General features: G+C 36.6%; 1 protein-coding gene across 1 annotated transcript in view; it reads left to right on the top strand.

Moving 5' to 3' along the window:
* The first annotated feature begins 1013 nt into the window (after positions 1–1013).
* EDNRB (endothelin receptor type B) overlaps positions 1014–20992 on the top strand; it is a 379533-nt gene continuing 359554 nt past the window's right edge. The window contains exons 1-2 of the mRNA XM_044072911.1: positions 1014–1285; positions 1963–2474. Coding sequence (XP_043928846.1) covers positions 2052–2474 — 423 coding nt within the window. The 5' untranslated portion in view covers positions 1014–1285; positions 1963–2051. The remainder of the gene's footprint in view (positions 1286–1962; positions 2475–20992) is intronic.

Below are 20992 nucleotides of genomic sequence, written 5' to 3'. Positions count from 1 at the left end.
TGTACGTTCGAGCAGATCCTCCGTCTACAAGGGGTGGTAGGGTGGCTTGCTCCCTGCAAAAATAGCTCTCATTTAATTTACATGAAATATCTAAAATCCAAACACCAGCTGGATGAATATTATATTTTTAAGACTTTCCAACTCCCACAAATCTCTTTTTGCACTTCCTGCGCCGTGTTACAGATAAGCATAGTAATAATACGCATACAGGAACAAAACCAGTGCGTGTGTCTGCATACCTCCTACTGTCCAAATTTTCGTAGAATGTCCAGATTTCTGCTTTATATTTTAGGTCTGTTCCTCATAAAATTTGTGATTTTCGGGCAAATCATTGAGGCTTGAAGTCACTCAAAAATGCCAGACACTGGAGTTTCAGACATCGTATCATTCAGAAGATGCAAGCTAATACAAAACATGTTATTCTAGCAACTTTCTAAGTTTAAAAGAGCAATATTTAAAAGTGTCCCTATTTTTGGCCCTTTGTGCACCATTATTTTAGACTCTGTCCAGATATTTTACACTAAGAGGTGTGATCCGTTGTCATCGGATAGTGGCTATGTTTTCTGAAAAAAGGTGTATGAGCATGTGAGTGTGTGACTGTGTGTCTGTACAGTACAGACAGATAGATTACTGCCCTACCGACCACTGGATTAACCGTAATAATAGGACGGAAGCTGGGGACTATAACTGTACTTGCAACAAGATCGACATTTCAATAAATTTATTAATTTATTGATTTCAGTTTTCTCCTTAAGATACTGGTACATTTGATCACCACCAGAAAAGGTGTGGAGTATCTGTGCTGGGCAGTAATATCCAAACAAACAGAATACAGAGCACGAATACTTTCAGGATATATATTTTTTTCTTTTTTGCGGTGTCTGAATGAGACCAGGAGGACCTCATTCAGACACTAGACGGCCAGGTGTCCCTCCCCTGCAATACGTTTGAGAGTGCAGCCCAACAAATGCCCTCCGAGAAGGAGGGAAGACACTGTCAGTGCGACTTCAGGCGGGGTCTGTCTATTCCCGATTAATGAGGCTGGTGGTTTGCTAAGTGGCTTCAGAGGTTCCCACTTACCGCTCTCTGCAGGACAGTTCAGCAGCACACGAATGCATGTCAAATCTGTCTTGTACTGACATTGCTGCTTTATTCTGGTCCTTGGAAGTCCATGAGGTTTAGTTAGGCAAATTGATCGGCTAAATCCCATTGTATCGGGCATTAAAATTTCATCCTAATAAAGAAATACAACATTTTGCAAACGCTCGCTTCTCATAACGCCAGGGTAAGTATATGACCACTTTAGAATTTAAATACTGAGGGACAGATGTTGTGGGGCGACCTTTCTAAAGCTTGACGCTTTGGAGCAACCAAAGTCGCATCTTCACATTTACAATCCGTTCTTTGGAACCACAAAGCATGAACCCATGAAACTTTGAAGCTACTTTCTGATACCAGCCTTTAGCTTGAGCAGAATGTAAGGATCACTGGCTGAACTGTGAATGGGTGGTATTCATTCCTGAGCTTTGTATGGAGTGTCTTGCATTGTTCCATAGGTGTACTTTTGCCTGCTTTATGCACGTTTGTATTTTTTTCCTTTAGTACGTGTTTACTTTTAAAAAGAATGTTAGCCTGCTGCTAGAGTAAGAAACATGCTGTTTAAAGGGTGTGCTTTTATTGCTAGAAGTAGCTTAGTTGGTTGACTGGCTGGCTATGATTACGTTATATATTCAGAATTAGGTATAATTAATATAATCGTATAACAACAGTCTGTGTTGTCATCATGAAAACTTTTACTGTTTGTTGACCGTATTAGCAAGTATAGTCTTGTTTCAGCTTATAATCTACTAATGTAAGACCATTGTTTCCTTTTGAGAATTTGAACGCCTAAAATGTTAGTAAAGCGCACCAGGTTTCTATACAAATTTGGAGTTATAGGACATATGTGTTTTTCTTTTACAGCAAATTTGTCGCAATCGTGCTGAAAATCCAGAGAAAAACATTAGTCACCTCCGGGTCTTTGACTGTTCAGAAGGGAAGAGAAAGTGGGGATGTCGGTATATCAACACAAGGTGCTACCTCTCCTAATAACCTTTAGTCAGATTTTGGCTTTAGCCCTCTGCCAGGTAAGGGAGTCTGCCTTGGGGGCTCCTACTATGGATTCGCATCAGAACGTGTCGTCCAAGCCTCTATTTTTGGTTCCCAACCAGCCGATAGGAAGGTCGGTGGGCAGATCGATATCCTTGTCTCCACCTATGTGCAGTGCACAAACTGAAATCAAAAGCACGTTCAAATATATCAACACAGTCATTTCCTGCCTGGTGTTTGTTGTCGGCATTATTGGCAACTCGACTTTGTTGAAAATTATTTACAAAAATAAATGCATGAGAAATGGACCAAATATTCTGATAGCCAGCCTGGCGCTTGGAGACCTGTTGCACATATTCATAGACATTCCCATTAATGTTTACAAGGTAAGGAACCGATTCTGCATTGTAAATGCTCTATGTTCTAGCTGAAAAAAAATCCTTAATGAATAATTGCTTATCAATATAAACAAAGTTCATATTTCATGAGGTGGGCGCAACACATGCCGAGTGTTAAAGGCATCCACATGGATTAGAAAAGCTCGTTCTTGGTTTTCATCCAGCAGGCCAATCAATATTTTTATTTCATTCTAAGCAACTGTTTTTATAGAAAAAAATGAAAACAGTGAATAGCATATTTATGAATTCACTTTTTCAACCGAGGAAGAGTTTTAGTACTTCAGTCTGTAAACTTTTAACAATTAGTTTGCCGGAGCAATAAATGAAAACCAAATTCATTGCATCCTTCACTAGCACTGTCTATATTTTTGTGAAATGTTTATGTCCTGTGGACACGATGCTTTCTGTCCCACATCTGAAAGCTGGCTTTTGCCTCCTGCATTTTTAAGAAATGCTAACAAGTCATGAGAAAAGTGTCATTAACCCATCAGATTAATCACTGTTGCTATAATTCCTGAAATCTCTTGTTACTAGAAAGCAATCTGACTTTTTTTTCTTATACAATTGAAGAATGTGCCTAAGGCAGTATTAAACCACAAACATAAGAGCCCCAGTGTGCCATGATAGAGACTTTGAATATTACAAAGTGTTGCTGGAAGTGTCAAGAAGTGGATGTCTGGTGGCATTCAACCCTTTGTTCTATATCCAACTTCTGTGTGTTTGTTTTAAGAAGTACCTAGTACAAGTTCCAGCCTGTTTGTTATAGCACTTTTTATCAAGATAAAGAACAAAATAGGAGTCAAATAGAGAGTGCTATATTATGGACAGCACAAACACAGCAGCATTTATTAGAAAACTATACTTAAAAACATTTCTGCAAACAATTATGACATTGAAAATCAAACTCAAGAGTTCATAATTATTTTGTACACAGCAGAAGCATCAGTTAGTGTAGGACGTCTTGTCTTTATAGAGTCTGGCTTATATGTTCGATTTATTTATGTATTTATTTATTTATTGGGTCCAGAGACAGATGAAGAAAAGGGAGATGTTTCTGATATTGTAGAAGTTGCCACCATTTGATATCTCTCATTCTTTTGGATTTTTCTATGCATTTATTAAATGGTTTGACATGTGAAGCAGATATACTTGCTCATTAGAGTTAATTTAATTTCAAATGACACATCCACTTTGTTGTATGCTGGTAGAATGATTGGCTTATACTGCCTTAATTTATGAAATTATTATTCTAGCTGTTTGACAGAGTCAGAGTCTGTAGACTTGTTAAACTATAAACCAACCAAGCATGTGTTTGAACTTACATTAGCATAAGAAGAAATAGAGGTGGGAAAAGAATGAGCATCACTCTAAAACGTGTGCACCTTTACTTCAGATTTTAAATAATAATAAAAAAGAAAAAAACTGTTAAGTAATCATTTATTTACAAATACCATACTTATAGGTGAAAGGAGAAGATGAGTATTCAAATTAAAACACTGTGCCATAGACATTTTCTGTTTCCAAATGTCATTTCTTCCCTAAACTTAATAAAATGCATTAAGTTATACAAGCCCTTACCCCACATAGAATAATAACGGAGCTAACATTCGCTGGTAAATGTTACTCCTTGGTGTATAGCTTTCTATTAACATGTTAATTTGTGACGTGACAGCTCATTTGTTGCCTTTCATTCAGGTACTCAGTTTCTGGAACATCTTCCAGAAAAAAAGAAGATGAAATTATGAATGTAGGGGAACAGTCCTATACAGAGAGGTTTGACTGTTCTTCTTCTCCATGATTGTGCAGTCTTGGAGTTGGTATATAGCAGGTTGAGGTGCAGCAGGGATTATGGGGAGGGGGGTTGCTATCTGAAAGACTTGTTATGGTGTTTTGATAGCAGTAACTGAATCTACAGTATTTTTTTTGAGCTATTCACCCTGATAAATTATTACTCAAAGATGAGACCCAAACCATCACCAGCACTTATCAGACAACATCAGATCACAGAAAGTAGAAAAACAGAGGCAAGCATGGATGATGGTCTTAACATTAGCACCCAGCATTAAAAATCAGCAAATACATTAATTCCAAGGTAATACAAACTCCAAGTAAAAATAAAAGTTATTTAAAAAAGAGGGAAAAAAAACACGTTTTCCCTTGTTTTCTTTACTTGGGAACACCTCAGCATCACAGACATTATACAATAAAGGCGCATTACTAGTCAAAAACAAGCAGACATTGAACAGCCAACCAGAGTCCCCACTATAAATTGAGCATGTACCAAGAGAAAAAAGTCCAGCCCCTGAAGTACCATCGAATGGCCAGACTTCCTATTGGTAAATGATAAAGGACAGAACACAATATAAGAAAAATCAGGTACATTTTGCAAAACTAAACAAACAAAAACCTGTCCAATTTTTCTTATATTTTTGCACTGTCCCATGTAAAAACTTTTAAATTGTTAAAAAAATAACCTGTAGTGGAGATTCTGTTTTTCCATTGCTTATTCCGCTCTACACTGATATATTGTGCAAGCATATGGAAACTCAAGTCCCATAAGTATGCGCAGTACATCAGTCTACAGAGAAGACTGCTGCAGAAGACTAAAGTGCCTTTATACAGATACATTATTTAATAAAGGAAAGCAACTTTTGTCTTAAATAATGTAATTGTACAATAGCAATAATCCACTCCTGTTTGTGGATACATCAGGATTTACGCACAGTTGGCTTTGTTTAATCACTCGGGTTTTGCCCTCATGATCAAATCAGACCAGCCATGGGTAAATTCTGATATACCCATGCACAGTCGTGGATTTTTGCTTAAATATACACGCTATAAGAAAACATGATCAACAAACCAGGACTTCATGAAATTATTTGGTGAAAGTCCAGTTGTTGAAACATGCCATATGAGCCAAGTCTAAACTTTTAATTGAGACATGATAAAGCCCAGCACAAACTGTGATGCAACCAGGACATTGTAAAATAGTTTTTTTCCTGCTAGTTTTTTTTCTGGGAACCACTTTCAATATATAATTAAATAATAACAATGTTGCAAACCAAGTCATGGGGGGCAATGCAGAAACTGATCATACCCTTTATACTGCTAGAATAAAATGGGAACATTGTCAGTTTTTGTTGGAAAGATTCATATTTTCATAGTAATCTGTCTGTGGAACCATAACTTTCCTTCTCAAGATGTATCAAAAGGAGAAATGATTTAATGTACACATTTTATTTGAATGTATAGTAGTTCATAAGAATTATCACTTGTCATGATGAAGTGTACAGGTTATAAAAAAGTAGTATCTGTATAAACTGAAATGCAGAATATGTGACCGAAGGAGAAAAATAAAAGTTATTAATTTAGACAAGCATGTTGAATTAGGTTAGGAGAAAATATCTCATTACTGACAAGCATTTGACAGATTTTTTTCTACACTGATGTAATTGGCAAATAATCTAATTTTGAGCTTTCTTGCACTGAAAAGGCTTGCATGTCATTGGTCATTTTTGAGCCACTGTGGTGAAATATGGTACATGAATTAAAACTGCTATCTCCCATCTCTTAGTTCTTGTGTTTGGGTTCCACTCACAGTGACACTCATGCAAAGTATGCAAAGTGTGCATGTCCTCCCACTGTCCATGTGAGTTTTGCTTGGAGTTTCCAGTTTTCTTCTGCATCCTGAAGGCATGCAGATAAGGGAAATGATCAAACTCTGAATAGGTGTGTGTGCTTTTAGTGTTTGAGTACGCATGCATCTTGCAGTGGATTGGCATCACATCTAGGATTGTTCCCATCGTTAGGAAAATGCATACCTCATTCCCTGTGATCTGGATTTGGCTAAAGAGTATAGATAAAATGGATAAAGGAGTAATTGGCATATCTCCAATGACACATTGAAAAAGCAATTAATATATATTTTATTCACACACAGTAAACACAGAAGTTCTGTCTGCCTATCTATCTATCTATCTATCTATCTATCTATCTATCTATCTATCTATCTTTATGTGTGTGTACCACTAGAATGAAAACATCCATTGTTGGCTGGCATAAAGCCAATAAACAGCCTTGGAGAATGCAATCTTTAACTTTAAAAAATAAAATAGAACATTGATTTTTGCACACTGCTAATTAAATGTACTAACTCAGGCTAAGGACAAATTTCCCAACCCCTAGATTTGTGTGCTCTCCATACCTCTCAATCTTGAACTATCAAAGATCTGGACAAAGGCCCATGAAAAGTAGGCACAACTGGCCAAAAATCTGGACAATAATCAACATAAAATTTGCATGTATAATAACGTAACTCTGCCCACTTCAATGGAATTGTGGGATACCAACATTCAAATAACTGTGAAAAATCATCCTCAATTTAACATTAACTCTGAAAATATACATTCACACAGAAGCACCAGTTAAAGTCCCTTTACAGCATTTAGAAAAAAATCTTAAGGGAAGTAGTAGGAATAGGCATATAAAACACTTTACATTCTGCTTTCCACCCTATAAAACTTCTAGCATATACACACTGATCTCACATTAGCTGCAACATTATATAAACTCATTAAAATAACATACATCAGTAACTGTAATATCATATACATATAAAAAAACTGTGCATTCTATTAATCTTAATAAGAAACTAAAGTCTGTCATAACAATAATTGGTATAACAAGCCACTGTTGTTGTCAATATGTGGTTATCAAGTCATTCTGCTCAATGGATGAAATACATTTGATATGGAAACCTTCTGCTCTTGTAGAAATACTAATGTACATTAGTAGGTTTTGTAAACACATCTGGTAGCTGCTAATGCTGGGCATGGACTCATACCTGTAACTACCCCAGATTAGACTCATATTTAACTCTATCCAAGTCTCTCTACTTAATCCCAATTCCTCCTAAAACTGGTGACTTTTGGAGAAAAGGTGGTGAAACACACAATATATAATGGCAATAATTAGAGTTATACCCTTCATTTACTTCAGAAAATATATATTAACTTGTAGGATCTAATTCTGTCAATGTCTCAAACAAGCATGTGTGTGTGTGTGTGTGTGTGTGTGTGTGTGTGTGTGTGTGTGTGTGTGTGTGTGCATGTGTGTGTGTGTGTGTGTGTGTGTATATATATATATATATATATATATATATATATATATGTATTTATATATATGGATCTAGGACGTTTGCTCATCCACAACCACCGAGCACATGTTAACGAAAGAACTTTTATCAAAAAAGCACTTTCGTTAAAGCGTGTTACTAAAAAAAAACTACATTAATATTTTAGCAGGGGGGCATTGCACCCCATGCACCCCCCAGCCCCCTACTTTAATATTCTCCCTCTGAGACCGCACTACAGTGGGGAAAAGGGAATTTTCCCTTATCTGCACCATAGTACGGCCTCAGAAACAGGCATATTTATGCAAAAGTGCTTCTTCGGTGAAAAGCAATTTCGCGTAAGTATGCCCGGCCATTTGGGTTTCGGACGTTTGCTCATTCGAGCAAACGTCCTAGACCCATATATATATATATATATATATATATATATATATATATATATAGGTTCATATGTTCATAAGTAGGTACTAGGCTATTGGCCCTAGGGCCTATATACGGCTAGCCAAATGGTAGCCTGGCTTTTGCCACGCAAGAAAATTATTTTCCTGTGCCCATGTCAAGCAGAGCCACAGAAGTGATCCCCAGGGTGAATTTCCTATCTCCCATCCAATCATCAAGATTTTTCTTGAATAGTGCTAATGAGGAGCTTTGCTTGATATAGATAGGTAGTTTGTTCCAGAGTATGGGAAGTCTCTGGGACAGGAATCTATCTCTCCAGCATGTTCTGTTTATTGTGCTGACAAGGTTTAGGTCCCTAGAGTGTGTATCTCAGAGGGATTGGGATTTCTTTAAGTGGAGCATGTCCAACAGCTCTGGGTTTGACATAGCTTTGTATGTTAGGCAGACATCGCCTCTGAGTAGGTGATATGTGACAGAGTAAAGCTGGAGTTTGTTGAGATGGTCTGTGTAGGACATCTGTTTGAGGCCAGTAATCCTCTTTGTGAGGTATTTCTGTGGCCTTTCCAGTTGTTGTAGATGTCTTGTGAGGTACATACCAAAAGGGGCATTGTACTCTATAATCAGTTTAATGAGTGATGAGTAGAGGGGAACAATGACCTATTTTTTCCTGGATGAGAAACCTTTTGTGATGAGGTGTGCCACGTAGAAGGATTTCCTGACTACTGTGGCGATGTGATTATCAAAGGAGAGACTACTGTCCACCTGTGTCCCAAGGTCTCTTATCACACTTTTGGTGTTAAGTAGACTACCGCCTATGTGGTAGTTCATGGGTACAGAGTTTTTACCGAAAGGGATGACAATGCACTTTTTGGCATTGAGCTTGAGGCCATGGCTTTCACACCAGGCATCTGTCTCAGTGAGGCCCTTTTGTCAGATGTCCACATCATTAGGAGTTTTGATTATGGCTCCTAGTTTGCAGTAATCTGCGAACTTTGTTAGGCAAAGACCTTCTGTGTTAGCCTGTACTTCAGAGAAGAAGATATCAAACAGGAGAGGACCTAGGACTGAACCCTGTGGTACTCCACTTGTCACTGGTCTGAAGTTGGATTTAGAGTCTGCTACTTTCACAGTGTGGGTTCTGTCAGTGAGCCATTTGGCAACCCATCTTATGATACAGGGATTTATACCTAGTTTAGTGAGTTTATCTATAATTTCAGAGTGGGGGATGGTGTCGAAAGCCTTGGCGAGATCTACATAGGCTGCGTGAACCACCTTATCCTCATCTACAGCTTTGGTGACCGCTTCAAAGAAGTCTATCAGGTTTAGGAGACATGATCTGCCTTTTACAAACCCAAACTGGGTGTGGTCCAGAGTTTGGAGATTACCAATGTCATTGTTTATAAGTTCCATGATGATACATTCCATAGCCTTGCAGACCAGGCTCATCAGGCTAATGGGGTGGTAGTTCCCAGGGTCCGTGGTGGCTCCCCCTTTGTGGAGTGGGATAGCTGTATGCCATTCAGTGGGTACAAAGCCTGAGGTGAGACTATGATTGAACATGGTACTTAGGTAAGGTGCCAGTTCATTCTGTAGTTCATGTAGAACGCAGCCTGGTATATTGTCAAGTCCCATGGATGCTGTGTTCTTGGCTTCGGAGAGTGTGCTTTTTACCTGTGCAGCCGTGATTACAGGAACTTTGCATTCTTCCAGTATAGAGATGGGCCCTCTAGGGGTGAGAGGGGGGTAAAGTTAGCACTGAACCTATCTGCCAGGATGTTGGCAATATCAGTTGGTTCTGTATATTTAGTGCCATTGTGCTGTACCTCAGAGCAGATCTGAGTGTTGCCATTGAGATTCTTGACATAGCTATAGAATGCTTTGTGGTTGACTTTAGAGTCAGTGGTGGTTTTGTTTTTGTAACTAGCTTTGGAGGATTTTATGAGGGATCTCAGCTTCTTACTGAGGCTGACCACTGAGTTCCTCCAGTCATGGGATTTTACTCTTTTTTTACAACAGTTTCTTTCTTCTGTTGTAGAGTTTGTTTGTGGCAGAGGACCACCAGATCAGCTTCCTTTTTTGGAGGATAGCATCTTGGTTCTATTAGGGATAGCATGATCCACTCGTGTAAGTGCTTATAAAGTGCATTTGTGTAGGATTCAGCAGTTGTACCTCTATTGTCCATCTGCATGGGTGTCATGAAGTTTGCCACTTCTGTCTTAAGAAGTGTGAAGTTGGCTTTGGAGAATTTTTTTACGGTGGGGTCTGGGGGTGGGATGTGGATGTCTAGGGTGATTAGCTTGTGGTCAGATCTGACCAACAAGGAATTGACCTCTGGTGTGGAACACTGGTTGCCCATGTTGGTAATGACCAGGTCTAGGATATTGCTGCCCCTGGTGGGGGTGTGGATAAGTTGGTCCAAGGCATTGGAATTTATGAATTCCAGAAAAGTTGAGCACAATAGTTAGTACATGAGTAGTTTTTACAGTTAATAATGGTGGGGTAGTTGAAATTGCCCATTATTAGGGTGTTAGGTTATACCCTAATATTTTCCAGTGTATCAAGAAATGAGAAGTGGGAATCCTGGGGCATGGTGGGGGATCTGTAGCAAGCTACAATTTGGATTGCGGTCTTGCCCAGAGTTAGTTGCACTTGGATAATCTCGGATGCATTATGCTGAGCAGCTAGCCTGGAGGTGTGGATATCCTTAATGAATATGGACACGCCTTCACCTTTAATGCTTCGGTCCAAGTTAGGTGGCGGAAAGATGTGTTATGAATTATAGCTTGGTAATGCAGGGGTGCTCTCTGGAGTCTTGAACAAGATCTCTGTCACTGCACAGATGTCGATGTTCTCCATTTTAAGGAGTGCCTCAAGTGACTGCATTTTGAGGTTTCGACTTCTAGCATTAAGTAGCATAACCCTCAGATTTTGCTTGCTTGTACCTGTTACAGTGGTGAATTTGTCATTTGAATCTTGCCTAAAAAAGGCAGTATAGGGGTGGCAAGAGCCTTAGCCAGTATCCAGAATCCCAAGGGTGAAATGTGCAGGCCATCTCTGGAAAAGCATCATGGCTTGTCGATCATGTCATCCCAGGCAGACAAATACTGGATCCCCTTAGAATGACACCAAAAGCTTAGCCAATTGTTGAATTCAATCATTTTGTCCTTGTACTGTGTTATCATTCTGGGTGATGGCAGGATGCTACTCATAAAACTTTTGGGATATGAAAGAAAAGTTACTTTACTTCCTGTAGTAGCTTTGAAATCATTTAATCCAGTAGTTGAAATCTTTTAATCCAGCAGTAAAAAAACCAAGACAACACTGTATGAAATCTTGAAATAAATTTGAAATAAAATGAAACACTTGTATTTAAGCATGTTCGTTCATTGTCAAGTTCATTTTAAAGTTATTTAACAGTTGATCTTCTTCAGAAATACAAAGGTTATCAACTGAACACTGTTTAAATAAAAGCTGCTGTTTAATTAATTCTTTATGCAAAGAAGGGGAGGGGAAAGAATTCTCACTAACGAATCCACTTAAGGATGCATTTTACATTAAGCTTACTATTAAGCCCAGGGGGCGTGTCAGCTTGCAGTTTAACCTGCCATCTAAGCTCCTTAACTTCTATCTGTGGGTTCCCATCTCCATAAATCAAGGAAACACTGTCTAACACTAGAAATTTATAAGTGGGGCAGGAAGGGTTGGGTAGCTTGTGTTTAGCTAGAGCATTCTTTTCATCATTTTTTCTTATGGCCTGGTAATGCTCCTTGATTCAATCATTGAGCTTCCTAATAGTTTTCCCAACATAGAACGCCTCACAGTGACTGCAAATAACAAGGTATACTATGCAAGGTGAATTATAATTAAATGTATCTGACAAATGAATTACTTGTCTAGGAGTATGTAAGGTGAAATAGCATCCACTTGCAAATGGCAGCAAACACATTTCCCACAACAAAACATACCAACTGAAGAGGGGAGGTGTGGTTAACTTTCTCTGATCAGCTAGATCAAATAGTGATTTGAGAGACTGGGATCTCTTGTAACTGAAAGATGGAGTGGGACCTAGTGCCTTGCCTATCTCTTGGCAACTGGAAATAATATTCCAGTTCCTAGAAACTATGTCCCAAATAGATTCTGCATCAATTGAAATTGGAAGAGGAAAACGTAGGCTGTCATTGGAAGATGGAATTGGGTTTGGGCAAAAGCCTTTTGACAAAATAGGGGGGTATTTGTTGTGTCTGTTCACTGCACCTTTCTCCAACAGGATGTCCACTAAGTGTGCAGTGTAGTGTTTGTCTGTGAATAACTGTTTAAGAAAGAGGCTTTCTTTTGTGAAACTTTCATCTTCACTAACAGTGCGGCTAAGGCATGTAAATTGCCCCTTGACTATGTTCTTTTTCATAAAAAAGGGGTGTTGGCTGTAAAAATCCAAATAGTTATTGTGGAAGGTACATTTTCTGTGGATGGTCAAAGAAAACTTGTTAGTGTGGGGGTCAGAGTCACATCTAAGAAATGGACAGTTTCTCCATTACCTGAAAGGGTAAAGTCTAAAAAATCAATACTGTTGTTAACTTTGTCTAATAACACATCAAGCTCACCTGAGTGCCCTGTCCTAAGGAAAAAGATGTCATCTATATAACGTTTATATAGAGAGAAATATTCAAAACCATCTAGTTTGGTAAGCACATATGCTTTCCAGGAACTCAAAACTAGGTTGGCATAGGACGGGGCCATCTTTGCCCCCATAGCTACTCCCTGTACTTGCTGGTAGATGGTACCATTGAAAGAAAATAAACTGTTTTCCAACTCTAACTTCAAAAGAGCTAACAGAACTGGGACTCTATTGGGGGGGGGGTATTAGTGTGCTTGGCAAGGTAATCTCCCTCCATAAGTAAACCCCTTTGATGTGGGATGCTGGAATAAAGGGGCACAATGTCCAGGGTGACCAATGTACAGTGACCAGTCAAAGGAGGGCAATTATGGACATGAAGAAATTTGATTGTTAAATAACTTTAAAATGAACTTGACAACAAATAAAAGTGCTTAAATACAAGTGCTTCATTTTATTTCAAATTTATTTCAAGTTTTCTTACACTGTTGTCTTGGTGGACATTTTTACTGCTGGATTAAAAGATTTCAACTACTGGATTAAAAGATTTCAAAGCTACTACATGAAGTGAAGTGATTTTTCTTTTATATCCAAAACGTTTTATGGATTTATAAGTGTTTGGACAACATTTTGACACTTTACAGTTCTTTTAATATATATATATATATATATATATATATATATATATATACATATATATATATATGTCTGTGTGTGTATGGTTCCCTTCACAAGATCAAATGGATGGAAGCTCGAAAGTCATAATGTCGAGACCAGAATCTCGAACTTCCATTCACTCGAAATTGTGAATGGGAGCCTTAGGTTTAAAAAAATAAAAAGTTAACTTACCTTATTGCAGGGGCCAGGTCCCCTGTACCCTAGCAGTTTAAATGTGAATGTTCCATGACCGCACTATAGCAGAGGAATGGAAAATCTTCAGTTTTGCGCTTACATGTATAGCGCGGAATGGGATATTTCTCTTTCCTTCACTATAGTGCAATCTCGGAGTAGGTATATTTAAATAGGGGGGTGGGGGGTGCAGGGGGGAAATATTTGAAAGGTATTAATTTTTTTGTCCCTTTCATATGTTCGAGTTTCTCTAAATTCGAAATTCTGTTTTCGAGTTTATGACATTTGAGTTTAGAGAAATTCGATCATATGAAAAGGAACCATATATATATATATATATATATGTATATATATATATATATATATATATATATATATATATATATATATAATGTGTGTGTGTGTGTATATATATATATATATATATATATATATATATATAATGTGTGTGTGTGTGTATATATATATATATATATATATATATATATATATATATATATATATATATATATATATATATATATATATATATATATATATATATATATATATATATATATAATGTGTGTGTGTGTATATATATATATATATATATATATATATATATAATATATATATATATATATATATATATATATATATGCATATATATATATATATATATATATATATATATATATACATAGTGTCACAACCATCTTTATGAAGAAGTTCTTTTGGTGATCCAGGAGTAATCAGTCCCTAGCAACTAACGCCTGTGCCCATCTTATTCTTCCTCTGTCCTTCCTGTTCAGAATGACCTCTTCACATCCCCTTGACATGATCATGTGCAATGAAATTATGTGTTCCCCATATTTTTTAATCTCAAGTGAGTACAGCTCTATCTCCTAGTTATATCCATTCCTTTCCAACCCAAGGATCATTCTGGTAGCATTCATCTAAATTCATTTCAGTAAATTGATGTCTATTTCCTTACATGGCCTTCAGAACCACACTCAGTACTCATTGCATGATCTTACCAAGGTCCTTAAGAGTTGAAGCATTACCTCTTTCCTTCTGGAATCTACCCTCTTCAGGATACTGTTATCACTATGCTATTTGTGAGGTATCAGGACAGCATCTGAAGGAACAGGTTACCTTATTGTTTAAACTTGTATCTACTAACAATAACAACAGTAACACCTGAAACATTTTCTACAGGTAATGCTGGTAATTTACCAACGGAATCTCACAAAGGGCATCGTGTATCGACAACATTTCATTTGCTTCAACTGTTACATGTACCTCTGGCTAGAGGTAAAATAATGCATCAATGACTTTATGCAGATTAAAACATCTATGATTTTTGCTGGTTGTACTGATGTCCACTGCCATTGCATATAATTTTATTATGTACTTTGTTGTGCCTGCTGTAGGGTGGTCCTGCTAGATCTAATTCTTATGTAAAAATAAGTTGCCTGTCTCTAATGTTAGCTGCTGGGGAGAAAAATCTTCAAGGTATGACATCCTTTCAAATACCGCCCCATGCATAACATAGAAATGATGAATCTTTTACAGTTGCTGCCATACCTCTCAACTTCTTACAGCAAGAAATCTGGACAAAGCCATAAATAAAAAGGGACAAAGACCCAAAAATAGAGAAGATTTTTAAATATATTAAACTTAGAAAGTTGATAGAATAACAGGTTATTCATCACCATGAATTTTCTGAAGGGTATAAAGTCTGAAACCTCAAATGTCTGTCATTGTTTTCTAACTTCAGTCTTTAATAATTTGTCACTAATTTGCCAGAAAAACACAATTTTATGAAAAATGGACCAAAAATATGATACAAAAATCTAGAAATTCTGAAAAATCTGTACAGTTGAGAGGTATGGTTGCTGCCCTTAAAACCATAAGTTTTTCCCCATTTCAAATGAATAATTATGCAAGCCCTACAGGTCAGTGTCTCAGGAATTATTCTGGACAGTTATAAACATCCTTCTGGTTCAGTAATTGTTGGATTGGCATGACACGTGTGCTCAAAAAAAGGTTTCAGAGTACAGTGGGTATGTTTGGATACTAGACCTAGCTGTCCGTCTCTTATGTGAAGAATTAGAGATAAAGCTAAAATTAGGAGGAACACAATTCCAAAATAAAGTACACTTTTTTAAACTATTGTTCTGACTGAAAAAAATTGAACAGAATAACAGAGTTTAGATTAACATCATCCTCATTGAAGAATAAAGAGTATGGAAGTCTAATACCTTGCATTATTTGCTATCTATAATAATCAATGATTTTCTAGAACATCAGAAATGAAAACCTAAACAATTTGGAGAAATTAAACAAAGAGAGAAGAAATATCTGAGGAACAATTACAGGCAACTAATCAAGCAGTCTTAAAATTAATACTGTTGTTTCTGGTTAAAAATTTAATTTATTCTTTACCCTGCTTAATGAAAGCATGAGTTATGTCTAAAGATATCTAAGCTAGAAAATCAAATACGTGTGGAGCTACCTTGTTGTTTGTAACTACGTGTTGATTATGCCAGTTATTTGAAATGCATTGGGCAGCAAGGATTGTTTCTTACTGCTGTGTACAGTGCTTTCTAAGACAATGCTTTATACACAGAGAGCCACACTTAACAGTTTTTATTTATCTGTTAACCACGTACACCCGCTGGAAACAAGAGTTTCTAATTTCATATTAGGAATTTGATCGACTCATTCATTTTCTTTAAGATACAAGTCTTTGAGCCATTGACTGTCATATAATTCGAGTCTGTGATGACCTGTACCCACACTCCCTTCTGATGCAACAGTACCGTAGTTCTGTTCAACTCTGTGTCCATGAAGGGAAACAAACACAAGTTGGCAGGTCGACAACAGGTGACACCAGATGAGATGCATTATGGAATAATCCAACATTTTAATAAAAAAAATTAAGAAAACACTAAATTTAAACAAATTCACAGAAAGACAAGTACAAAAAGTTAGCCATTCAATTAAATGGAGTTGTCTGCATGGGGCCTTTTACAGCTGCATTTCTCACTCTCAACATAGAGATGGGCAAGCACAAGTGACCTCTGACTCAGGAAAAACAGTTCTGTGCTTCTTCCTGTTGTACCACAGCAAAACACCCATGAACTCAAGCCCCAAGGAAGACAGAATAAAAATTCCCACCAGCTTCAATATTCTTGTTGACCACATAGTGAGCAAATCACAATGGAACCCAAAACATCTGGTCTCAGAGGCATCAGCATATGGTTCCACCTGGTAGTGGATGTCAGTTACAGGTGGCATCTGCAGGTTGTAAAGGCAAAATTGTAGGGCATAGTTTTAACTGAGGCTGTATACCAGACATATGTCCTGCTTGTAAACATATGTAACAATCCCTTAATTTAGAATTTTTCAGTTTAAGATCTTTTGCTAACAGAATATGTTAAATAGGTAGTATGTGGAGTATTCATACCTTCGAAATGTTTAAATGAGCTGAGGTGACCAGGTGTAACTGTTCAGATTTTCCATGGTGCAGCAGACTGGCAGTATAGTGCCGGCTTCATAAATTAAGGTCGATACTGCATTTGTGGTCATGCTAAAGTGCCAATGTGTCTAGTGATTGAACTGTAACAAACTGCTTTTTACTTTAGTAGCAAGCAGTTTTACATATATTTTAACATTCATAGAGAAGTGTATTTTAATGTTTGCCTGGAGACCTAGCTACATTTATGGGCAATGACTCAAAATCCAACCTTGACACTTTTTAAATATTATTCTTAATTTACCTAAAATGGTTAAAGGAACAACAGGTATTGCATACAGATATATTTTCTAAACAATGTCTGGCACTGCACAATGGCTGTAATTATTAACACTTACTGTACCAGAAAAATACCATATTTTACAAGAGCCACTGCAATAACTTAGTGGCAACATTGGTACTCTAATGCACTGTATGAAAATGAAATCAGAATTTAAAAGGGCCAGTCGGGAATTCGTGGCACCCTATTATTTTGAGCCCAAAACTGGGAAATACCAAGGAATTCGGTACAGTTGAGAGGTTTTGCAATCTCCTACACTTGTCAGTCAGCTGGCCAGTTGACAAAATGTAGTTGATTAGGCAGCTGTTGACCTAAATTCATTCAACTAGGTTACCAGCACCTCCCCCTTTCTCTCTCTCTCTTTATATATATATATATATGTAGACAGATATATATATATATATATATATATATATATATATATATATATATATATGTGTGTGTGTGTATATATATATATATATATATATATATATATATATATATATATATATACAGAGAGATATTGCAGTGGGGTAGACATGCAATGCTATTTGCTGTTAGCATATTGAGTCAAACCATTAAGGAAGTATTGTATGTATTTTTACATTCCCTTACAAAATATATAAACAATGTACCAAACATTTTGTTTCTAGTTTGTTGTCTGTTTACTAGCTCCATGGGGATCTCTTTCTATATAACTATGCAATTTCAATCCTCTTACTTGGATTGTCTGAGCCTAGGTTATTTGAAAACCTGGGTATTGAAAAGCAAAAAAACTAAAATAAGTTGGGAGGGGTCTCTGTCATAATTTATTAAGAACATGCATTTTGTGATTACAGTACCTAGATGTGTAAAATGTGTAAATGGAATATATATTTTAAAGTATTATTATTAATTATCATTTTATATATATATCTATCTATATATATATATATATATATATATATATATATATATATATATATATATATATATATATATATATATATATATGTTTATTTATTTACTCAGTTGTGGTGTAAATAAGAAGGCAGCCAATTTATATAGACAACATCATATACTTGTATATTCACTGAGACATCCAAATATTTCTGAAGCAAAAGTAATTATTTTAGTTGGGGAAGATGCTTTGGTGATTTAATATCATACCTGCTAAAACATGTTTCAAGCTATAGTAATCCGGTGTCGCTTCTGCACTGCAAATATGGAACTTGTAAAGAAACTGTGCAGGTTATATATCATTTATATCCACATATTGTAGAAAAAGAAAAAGAGGTGAGAGAAATGCTAGAGGAATTTGAGGTATGTTATCATGGACATAGGAGGGAATTGCACTAGTGTAAGTTTGTTTGCCTGCTAGCATAACGTGGATTTCTGTTTATAGATGCTAGGACTGTAATACCTTCAGAGTCAGCCATGATAAACATTTTGCAAGTTCTATAAAAAAAAGAGCAAAAAATGAAAATCAGTGATGGCATAATGGATTAGGTGTTTACCTTGCAAACACAAGTTGCATCGTTTGATTCTTACATCGGATAATTGGCTCGATTTAAAATGGTCTGCAAGGGCAGTTAGCCTAGTCCTAACCTATGAACATAATATTGTATTTGTTGCACTTGACATTAACTATTAAAATGAACTGCAAATGAATTTAGAATGTTTTAAAAGGGTGACATTTCTGTGAAAACTATGTCCTAAATTTCAGAAGTATGTAAAGTGTGCAACAGAAAATGGAGGCAGTCTTCATTTTGCAATTTTGTTTTACATTGTTACTTGAATGAGGTGTGTTACCCTGCAATGTCAAACATTTAACCTCTTAGTATTTGAGCTCTCCCACACCTCCCGGGTTCTAGAGATGAAAATATTGAGGGGCTGTAAAGCTCTGACACCAGCAACATTTGTATCCACAGATAAGTGCATTTGTGTCTGTGAAGTGTACATGGAAGGGTGGGAGATGATATCCTCTCATGAAACATTTAATGCATTTGTTGAAGTTTGCATTATATTTTCCAGTTTATAACTTAGAATGTCATCATTTTTGATACTAAGGCAACATACCCAGTTCTGTACAGCAGAATAAAAATTATATTGCATGGTTCGAAAAACTGGTCCATCTGTTTTTCTTGACAGCTATATTGAAAAAAATGTTTAAATGAAAAAAGTGGTATGTGCATTTTTTTCTTTATTGTTTGTATGTGTGTATGTATGTATGCATGTATGTACGCACACACACACAAACACACACATTGTACACATATATAAAATATATGAGCAAACGTGCATAGATTCCGTGTGACTGAATGCATACACATAGTCAGTTAATTGCCTGCACCATTGAGCTATATAAATCCACAGGCAAACATGCTTATATAGCAGATGTATACACCTTGCATTACATTTATCTTACACATTACATAGAATGGAACCCTATCTGAAGTTAATTTCTCTGTTTTCCACCCAGTAAGTGTCAGGATAGGATTTGATTCCCCCTAACCCTGAAATAGGCACAACAAGGAGTCAGAGAAGAAATAAATTAATGATTTCTGAGAGAAAGGGAAATAGTGATGGCCGGATAAGTGTTTATGTACTTTAATGAAACTGTGGTAAAATGCATCATTAACTACTAAAATGTCAAGTGCTGCAGAGTGTGGCAGGTAACAAGGCTTTTCATTCGGAATGCCTCCTCAATGCCTGATGGGAAAAAAAATCTTGTCGGGAGTCACTGTGGGACATTGTTAACTTGCTATCTCTTGACATCTACAGAGTAAGATACTTAAGTGATTAGTAGAGCTATCAAAATACTTGCTATATTTGTCATGGAGTACTACAAACAGATAAGAAAGCAATGCGGAACAATGAATCTATTTGCCAGAGAAAGCGGCACAGCAGGACAGAAGCAGAATGAGCAGGCCATTAAACCCATGAAGTAAATTGTCTAAAAAGTGGTTTCAGCTGTCATTGTGGAAGATAACCCATCTGTGTATAGGTGTGTGCGTGTTTGTGTGTGTGTGTGTGTGTGTGTGTGTGTGTGTGTGTGTGTGTGTGTGTGTGTGTGTGTGTGTAATGTGCATGCTTGTGTATATACATATACATGATATGCATGCACACACACATACCCAGATTTCTGATACACCACATGTATATAATGGGATTCTAGCTATGTGTTCTTTTCTTTATTTATTAATTTCTAGAGCAGCAGCTTTTTACAATATCATAGATATGATCTATCTGTCTATCTATCTATCTGAGTCTGTGTTGTCTCTGTCTTGATGAAAATACTCTTTAAAGCACCCAGCAGAAACTAATTTTACTGGAAACAGAACCTCTCAGAAGTCATCTGACAATGTAGCACAAAGAGTTAACGTGGTTTATCTTCTAGGACTAGATTTGACTTCCTTTACTTTCTGTCTTTTACACAGTATCCCTCTAAACAAAGGACTTGATTCAGTGAATTCTGGTATCTCTTAATGTAAAGAGGACATTTGCTCAGATGACTTCACAGATAAAGGACTTGTTTTGCTTATTATTAAAATGAAGTAGTTATGTTGTGCTGTGTGCATTTTCTTGCTGATCTCTTGATTTTCCCTGTGACATACATTATTTCTTTAATATGTATAATGAATCAATGCACTTACCTGGATAACAAAGCAGAATAAATAAATGTGACAATAAGTAAGTAAAATAATAAATAAATAAAACTACAGTCAACAAAAAACTTTTGTTTCCATTC

The sequence above is a fragment of the Protopterus annectens genome, chromosome 5.part1 (assembly GCF_019279795.1).
Source record: "Protopterus annectens isolate FY-2018-M chromosome 5.part1, PAN1.0, whole genome shotgun sequence".
Taxonomy (NCBI): Eukaryota; Metazoa; Chordata; order Ceratodontiformes; family Protopteridae; genus Protopterus; species Protopterus annectens.
The sequence above is the reverse complement of the archived record's forward strand: the minus strand, read 5'-3'. Positions and strand labels throughout refer to the sequence as shown.